The 9,036-nt window shown below is 31.1% G+C and overlaps 1 protein-coding gene across 2 annotated transcripts; it reads left to right on the forward strand.

Annotated features, from left to right (window-relative positions):
* The first annotated feature begins 412 nt into the window (after positions 1–412).
* Positions 413–8,451, forward strand: LOC109243932 (GABA transporter 1). 2 transcript variants are annotated; one of them, XM_019410944.1, is made up of 7 exons: positions 413–649; positions 2,030–2,260; positions 6,167–6,264; positions 6,560–6,746; positions 6,840–6,970; positions 7,074–7,307; positions 7,903–8,451. In XM_019410944.1, the coding sequence occupies exons 1-7, from the start codon at positions 547–549 to the stop codon at positions 8,281–8,283; spliced, it is 1,365 nt and encodes a 454-aa protein (XP_019266489.1). In that variant the 5' UTR covers positions 413–546; the 3' UTR covers positions 8,284–8,451. The 2 variants fall into 2 exon arrangements, with proteins under 2 accessions (XP_019266489.1, XP_019266490.1); XM_019410945.1 differs by lacking the exon at positions 413–649 and adding an exon at positions 3,134–3,213 and having other exon boundaries at positions 2,175–2,260.
* The last annotated feature ends 585 nt before the right edge of the window (positions 8,452–9,036 follow it).

The following is a 9,036-nucleotide window of genomic DNA, read 5'->3' on the forward strand; positions in this document are numbered from 1 at the left end:
TATAGTTAGTAGAATTATCGCCAAGTGTTATTCAAAATATCTGGGAAGTTGATTACGGAGAATTCAGTGAGTCTGACAAAAGTAATTGGTAGGTTAATTCCCTGTGGGATTCGACTCTGGGCTAAATACCCAGATTATATTTGCAACGACCACTTGTCCTTTTTATAAGGCATAGTTGGGCGTGATCATGTAGCTTGATAATTTTTTTAAAATGTATATATTATTATATATTGATTCTCCTTGATTTCTTCTTGTGTTTATTTTTTAATATTTTGATATCTCTTAATGAAAATTCTGACTCCGCCACTAACTAGACTACTTTTTGCAGGTGGACTACTAAGAAACAAGTGGGTAGATAGATAGTAGACACGCTATATATAAACTTCCATACTGTCATAATTTGCTTAAATCATCTCCATATCATCTGCACTCCTTTAAAGAACAAGAAAAAGAGAGAGAGAAGGGAGAGGTGGTGTTTTGGAGAAGATATACATAAACAAATATTAACATATTATTGTATATACACATATTTACTAAAGGGAGAAGATGGGAACAGTTGGAGAAGAAGATATTAAGATCAGTAGAGTTTCTTCACATGATCATGAAAAAGAGCTTGATGCTGGTGCCCTCTTTGTTCTTAAATCCAAAGGTATTAATATCTTATATCTCTATATTCTGTATATATTCCATATTTCATATGTATATCTCTTCCCCTTCTTTCTTTGTTTTGTTTCTTACATTTCCTAATTGTTAGGCTTTATTTCCCATCCCTTATCATTCTCCTTCTGCTGCTTAGATTGTCTCAGTTTGATTAATATCATGTTATAATTGGAACAAGAAACACAGAATTTAAGCCATAATTTTAAACTTTCTTGTTTTATATATGGTGGGGCTTCTTTTGGCCCTTTCTCTATTCCATATATTTACTGTAGTTCCTCAACTACTATATATCAATCATTAGTAATGTGCTAAAGCTTTAAATTTGGATGGTCAGACAAAGAAATAATGAATTGATTTTTTTTCCTGAGATAAAAGGATGATCTTATATAACCAAATATGTCTTTTTCTATGACATGATATGTTAACTGATAGGATATGATGTTGTCAAGCACCCACTTATTATTGCTGCCATATAGTACTACTCAATTGATTTCTGTATAAATATAGTCTAAACAACTTTTCAAAAATATATAAATATCCGAATTTCCTTAAAATAAGATAAGTACACGTTTAGATCCCAAGCGTTGCATATTCGTATTTTTTTGAATTCTATTATTAGAATTCTGGCTCCGCCACTTCCTTCAAATGTATCTGACAAAATAATTTATTATACACAACATAGATGAACTTTTTATATAAAACAAGCAAGAATATAATTTATAAAAACTTGATTCGTGATCTTTAATAATATCAAGAAATTCAAAGTTTAAGAATTAAATAGTTTAATTCTATCTAGGTACTTGAGATTCTTAGCAGAACTTCATAGTTTATTCTTGAGCAGCTTGATTCGAGTTGGCTAGGGTTCTTGCCACAACTAGTCCATTAGATTGTTTCCTCTAATTTATTTGTTAGAAAAGTTCAAATACTATTAAAGTGGGACAACTGTAATAAACTTCACGTCTTCACCTACTCCCACACTGAATTTAATGCCCTATCAGTCGAACTGTCAATAGTTCAATTTTTCTGTTTTCTTTTTTGTGTTGTTTTAATATTTGGATCGTCAAACTTAGCTAAGCTAATCGTCAATATTGTTGACTGTCTAACCAAGTTATCTTAAGGAAACGTCACAAACTCCCCTCACCCCTCCTCCCAGACAAAAAAAAAAAAAAAAAAAAGTTGAATCTTACTATGTGTAGTGTGGAAATAGCGAAATGTAGGTAAAGGCTGCCCTTGTTGTCCGTCCCTTCCCCAGACTCCGCACATAGTGGGAGCTTAGTGCACCAGGCTGCCCTGGCCAATATTTAGTTTTGAAGTCGTTTCCAATTAAAGGGGTTTAATTTTGTGAGCATATATACGAAATTGTTTGCAGGATCATGGGTGCATTGTGGTTACCACTTGACAACTTCAATAGTAGCTCCTCCTTTGTTAAGTCTTCCTTTTGCCTTTGTTTCACTTGGATGGTGGGGCGGAATCGTGTGTTTGGTGATCGGAGCTCTGGTCACATTTTACTCATATAACCTCTTGTCTAGGGTTCTCGAACACCATGCTCAGCTAGGCCGCCGCCATCTCCGGTTCCGCGATATGGCCAACGACATTTTAGGTACGTAACGAGGTCTATACTATATTGAACTTTTTTACACTTTCACATCCTCTAAAATTTCGTTACAAAGTATTGTATATATAGTAAATGCAGAATAATTACCTGAAAATAAGGTAAGTAACGTATAACATTATTTGTTCTATATCATATGATGAATACGGGAAAAGATGAAAAATTGATGGGTAATTGTGAGTTGTTGGTGAGTGGTTCCTTTTTAAGAAAATATATACAGTATATATCCTAGAAGGGTTGCCATCAACTTGCACTAATTCATAGCTTGTTTGGCCAAGTTTCTAAAATCAATTTATTGTGAAAAGTATTTTTTTTATAGTGATTTTTTAAAAAATATTTTAGGTAGAAGCAGATTGTGTTTAACTAATTTATTTGAAAATATTTTTGAGCAGTAATTAGTGTTTGATCAAACTTTTAAAAAATACTTTTAAGTGTATTTTTTGGGAAGAAACTATTTTTTCTGTTTCTCAAAAAAATACTTTTACATTTTTTTCTTCTAATAACTTTAGAGAAAAAAAACTTTTGGCCAAACGGGCTGTTACTCTCACTTCAGTGATACATATCTGTTAGCTGCATGATTAAGAAATTGAGTTATTGCCACAGTATAATTGGATGTAAAACAATTAATTATCATTTAGATAGTACTTGAAGATTTGAAAATTGCACAAAAACTATTGATACAAGTAGGATTATTCTATATGGAAAAAGTCGTCGTCAAAATTTGTTGTAATTGACAAAATGTGTTTTCACATTAGATGTAGGATCCGAAATTTCTATCCAATATTATAACTTTTTGAGTTGCGTGCATCTTTTCTTCTTTGCTTTATGTTTCTCTTTTTCGTTTTCTTTCCTTTTGAGCAGCCACCAAATTTGAAGAATCATGCGTATTAATTTAGTCATCCTCATGAGCTATTGGCCATTGTGATTAAAAAGGATTTTTAGTAAGTTACACTTGATCAATCTCAATTTCAAATTTGATTTTTGCAATTATTAATCAGAATCGCATGAGAGAATAAGTTTTCTCGTCATATGATTTTGAATAATATTTACATCATGAGATTTGTTGTTTTAAATATGTAATCAGAAGAAGACTGGTGAGTTGATTTCCTCAACAGAATTTAGCCCCCACCTGTATTTAGCACAATCATTTTCCGTTGGCCAAATCAACTTTTCTTTAATTTTCTTCCTTTCATGTCTTATCTTTGGGCCCATAATTGATAATCGCCAATTGAATGTAAAATTTTCTAATGATACTAGTGATCACGAAGGGACGGAACATTTCCGAATTATTTTCTCTTTTTAATATTTTCTCTTTGAACCCATAATTTTAAAAATTATGAATTCAATGCTAAGAACCTTATAAGTTGAATCCATATGATCATTTGGATGGGAAACAATCTATCCCAAAATTATAATGACGGGATTATAATACGGGGATTAATAGTGACGGAATTATGTGGTGAATATATTTTATTGGTAGATGTTTGGTTCATCGAATTAAAAAAGGAATACACGGGGTATAATATACAATATGCCTTCGGTGTATCACAGATAAGTTGAGATAAATTTTTATTTCTAATGTTAACCTTAGATTTTTAAAGGACTTCGGGTGAAGAGCCTCGGAGAAGGGAATCTTTATTATTGTAGTATTTTATCTTGGATTATTCTTCCATCCTCTATATGGGATGAATAATATTACGATTATGATATAACTAATCCCGAGATTGCTAATCCCCGATTTGAAAATTTAACTAAATGCGGTATGAAATAATTTTGCAATTAATCCCAGGATTATTATCCCTTATCACACTAACCAATCGAACTTACAAAGTTTAAATCCTAAATCCGTCTTTGAACTTAACTTAACCCAAAAAATTAGCTCAAACAGCTGTGAATTGTCGAAGACGTATTAGGGGACGACAACCCATTAGTTATAGGCTTTTTATGACCTTATTAGTTATAGGCTAACATTTGTGATTAATCACCCATTCTTGGTGATAAAAAAAAAATTGACATTAATTGTATCAGATGTCCCCGTTTTCAATGAAAGAGATGGATTGAACATTAATTGGTGAGGAACCCATCGCAATTAAGATGTAGTCCATCCCGATTAAGATGTACAGCTAAATATTCTAGTCGATTTAAGATAACTGTATAATTAATTAGTTGAACAGGGGAAACAGACACTATACAGATTTCTAAGGGCATCTCCAACCTTTACCCTATTTTTGGTACCCAAAATTCCTCGTTTGGGGACAACTTAATCCAACTATTCCCCCATTTTTTCCCCCAAAAGAGAATATTTTTTTTTATATTCTTCTCTCTCTTCTATATTATATTATTATCTTTCATTTCAATTTTATTTTTTTAATTTCTTCCATCTTTTATTTTCATTAATTTGTAATTTCCATTAAAATAATTCCATAAATTTAAATAATATAATTTGTAAGCAATTATTATAAATTAACTATTAATTCAAATAAAAGTGAAATCGTTGCAATACAAGATTAATTAAATACATATTACATAACGATAAAATTCATTCGAAATACTACATAGATATTCAACTTCAACCTCTAGTATTCTCCCATAAATGATCTATTAATGCTTTACGAAGTGCAAAATACTATAATGATTTTGGTGTATCTGGAAACGACATACCTCCCTACTAAGTTATTATGCTATTTACCGTAGTTTCAATTTTTATGTATTTTAATTTAATGTATTTTCAATTGTCATGTATTTCCAATTTTAATGTATTTTCATTTAATGTATTTTCAATTTTCACTTTTCAATTTTAGCAACATCTAATATTTTATATTCGCACTCAATTTTAGCAACATCTAATATTTTATATTTGCACCATTCATTTTTTGAGATGATTATATATTTTTTGTACAATTATAACTTATAATAAAATTAACTTATAATTTTACATAAAAATAATAAATGCACGAAAATTAATTTATCAAAATTATACGCCAAAGTTAAGATGTAAAATTAATATTATAAAGATATTACATAAACATAATTAAGTATATATAACGAGATAAATTAAAAGATTAATAATAAGATAATAATAAAATATACATGAATAGTAATGGGGGAGATAAATAGTGTACCCCTATATTTAAGGGAACACTATTCATCCCCATTTTGGGGGCAAAAAAATAGAGGAGGGTTGGAGCTTCATTACCCCAAAAGTTGCCCTCATTATGGGGAAATGGGGTAAGGTTAGAGATGGCTCTAGGGTAAGAAGCTTCTGCTTTAGGCTCCAAGAGTCAAAAGCTCCCCAAAACTATTTTTATTAGTTATAATTATTTATATTGGTAAGGTTTTTTTAAGTTAACAAAACATTAGCATTTTGTTTCAATACACTATATTGGTTCTAGTTTTCAAATATTTTGTTAGTACATGTGAATATTTGAATAATGTAACTCAAAATTTAAAATGTTAGACCATATTATACTGTGGAATACTTAAAAGAAAACTTAAAATCTTAAAAGAAAATTTGTTGAGACCATACAATTTTTTCTTGATTATCTAAATTAATCGTGTTTATTATTTGTCCAACCGTCGTCACACTACTAATGCTATTTCCTCACATCTTTAGTTTTGGCTTTAGGCCTCTGATTTGATTGAGCCGCCCCGGAAATTATCTCAACGAAAGGTGTAGGAGCAAAAGAAAAAGATTCAAGAATTTACATAAGAAGAACAGTAACAAAACCAAATTATTAATGTACAAAAAACAAGATAAGCGATGTAATTTTTTTATTTTTTTTTCAATTCCAACTTCGTATACCAGTATGAAACCAGTACATTTTCTTGAAAGCTCTTACGTATTTATTTATTGGTATTTATCTGGATTTACGCAATAGTGATGAAATATTACAGGACCAAGGTGGGGAAAATATTATGTGGGACCAATTCAATTCATGGTATGCTATGGTGCTGTCATAGGTTCCACTCTCCTGGGAGGACAATGTATGAAAGTAAGTTCTTGAACCAAAACTAAGCTAACTTCAGTTTTAACTTTTAAGTTTTATGCACAGACCGTATAAAAGGTATTTACACAATCAAATTAGTTAAGCATAATTAATACAAGTAACTCTATTTAATATAAAAAAAATTATTGGTAAATTATAATAAACGCTAACTGATCAGTTATAACAATTTACATTATACTGATGATGCAATAATCTTTGAAATATCAGTATATATAACTTAAATCTCATAAAGAATAGTTAATAATTTTCTTATAAGTAATTATCATTTTTTTTTTGACAGGCAATCTATGTGTTGTTAAACCCAAGTGGAACTATGAAGTTATATGAATTTGTAGTCATATTTGGAGGCCTAATGTTGATCTTAGCTCAAATGCCATCTTTTCACTCACTTAGGCATATCAACTTGATTTCTCTGCTACTTTGCCTTGCCTATAGTGCTTGTGCCACAGCTGGTTCCATTTACATAGGTACTTAATTTATATTGCAAAGGCATATACATTTATTTTTACCAACACTTATTTTTACAATAATTTTGTAACAACTCCTAATATTTTTCCTAGGAAGATCATCCAAGGGACCAGAGAAAGACTGTTCGATCAATAGCGATAAAGAGACTCGCATTTTTGGCATTTTTAATGCAATAGCTATTATTGCCACCACATTTGGAAATGGCATAATTCCTGAAATTCAGGTTAGTTGATACAAGAATAAATATTAAGATATATAAGAAATTCCTGAAATCAGATATTCAGTAAATTATACGAGAAGTACTATATATTGCAATGCGATTACAGGCAACAATAGCGCCCCCGGTGAAAGGAAAGATGTTCAAAGGGCTATGCATTTGTTACGCCATGCTATCAACAACTTTTTTCAGTGTAGCCATTTCTGGATATTGGGGATTTGGGAACAAAGCTGAGGGCCTCATTCTCAGCAACTTTACACATAATGGCCAGAATCTTGTCCCAAAGTCATTTATCTTTGTCACTAACATATTCACTATTCTCCAATTGTCCGCTGTTGCTGTGGTATGTACTCTATGCATTCTGGAAAAAGAAAAAAAAAACTTTCCCCTTTCCATGCCCCTAGAAGAAAAGAGTATAACTTTTGTATATCGACAATATAATTTTTTTTGTACACTATCAGGTCATTTAAATTATAGGTAATCCACTCATAATAAGTAGTTTTCAGTTTGAAAATTTAACTTAAATAGCCACCCACCCAAACAAAAAGTTGGCGAATGTATATATTAGTGTATAATATATGTATATTGGTTAGCGGATGTAAATATTTTTGGCCGAATGGTCAAAGTGTTAAAAGCCCTTAGTTTCCAGAAAATTAAGGCAGATTATAACTGCTTTAGCAGGATAAATTTTAATGGTAGCTTAAGAAAATTTTACACTGTAAGTATATATATAATTGAGGATTTAGCTTATATATGTAAAGAATTTTGCGCTCTGTATTTTGACATATTATAGCACGTAACCTGACTTATTTTTAAGATTAGTAATTCCACCTCTTTTACAACTACTTATATTATGTATAAAAAATTCTTTTGTGATGTCAGTGTATAGAAATTAAACTCAAAAGTTAAATCCAAAACAAGTGGTTTATTTGCTGCAGGTGTATTTGCAGCCAACAAATGAAGTACTAGAGAGAACATTTGCAGATCCAAAGAGCAGTGAATTTTCTACCAGAAATGTAATTCCAAGACTACTTTCTCGATCAATTTCAGTAATCATATCGACTACAATAGCAGCAATGCTTCCATTCTTTGGAGATATAAATGCAGTTATTGGAGCATTTGGTTTCTTGCCCCTTGACTTTGTGTTGCCTGTTATCTTCTACAACTTGACATTCAAACCATCAAAGAGAAGACCTATTCTCTGGTTTAACATGGCAATAGCCCTTGTTTTTTCAGTCTTAGGAGTCATAGCTGCTGTTGCTGCAGTCAGACAAATTAGTCTTGATGCCAAAACATATCGATTATTTGCAAATGTCTAAGTAAATGAACATAAATGATAGTACATTTTCTTCTATTCAAATTATAACTAGTCGTAGGACATCTTACTGCCTACGTATACGTTGTAATGTAGAAAAGAAACATATAAATTTAGCACAAACACATTCTTGAATAAAATTTGAACCTGTATCATATACAGTTTGACTTGGTGGATATTATCCCTAGCTCATATTCCACTGTCTTAAAGCAAGTTACCACTCTTTTGAGTGTTGATTACATAGAAATGGATCATAGCTACCAAAAAAATTCAATTCAAATAAGAGCATTCTTGACTTATAATACCTAGGAAAAACGGCTCAAACAAATTACCAAATGAGTGTTTCTTCAGAAAGAAAGCATTAGAAGAGTGAAGAACACATCCTCAAAAATCATTAGAAATCTTCATCGTGCTATCACGGAAGCAGGGGCGAATGAAGCCAGGTTCATTTGAACCCATAACTTTGGATACGAAGTATAGATATGTATGTAAAAACCTACTAAAATCTCAACAAATATTAGATTTAAACCCATAATTTTAATGGTATAATTAATTTTGTGCAAAATTAAACCCGTTAAATTTTAATCCTGGATACGCCTCTGCTCGGAAGCTAACATGATCATTCTTTCTCCAATTTTAAAGGAGGCAATGGTTCAGAGTTTTCTTCTTGGGGATGGTTCAGACTCATCCCTTGGGGTTCAGATTGCTCTGCTTGATACTTCCTTTGCGTGTTTTCTTTGAATGTACCGGCAATAAC

This window comes from Nicotiana attenuata, unplaced genomic scaffold (genome assembly GCF_001879085.1).
Source record: "Nicotiana attenuata strain UT unplaced genomic scaffold, NIATTr2, whole genome shotgun sequence".
NCBI lineage: Eukaryota > Viridiplantae > Streptophyta > Magnoliopsida > Solanales > Solanaceae > Nicotiana > Nicotiana attenuata.

Excerpts from the sequence above, each read along its gene's own strand:
- LOC109243932 (XM_019410944.1), top strand. The coding sequence starts at position 547 with ATGGGAACAGTTGGAGAAGAAGATATTAAGATCAGTAGAGTTTCTTCA. Across the intron at positions 650-2,029 it reads CTTTGTTCTTAAATCCAAAG|GATCATGGGTGCATTGTGGT; the intron begins GTATTAATATCT and ends AATTGTTTGCAG. Across the intron at positions 7,308-7,902 it reads AATTGTCCGCTGTTGCTGTG|GTGTATTTGCAGCCAACAAA; the intron begins GTATGTACTCTA and ends TATTTGCTGCAG.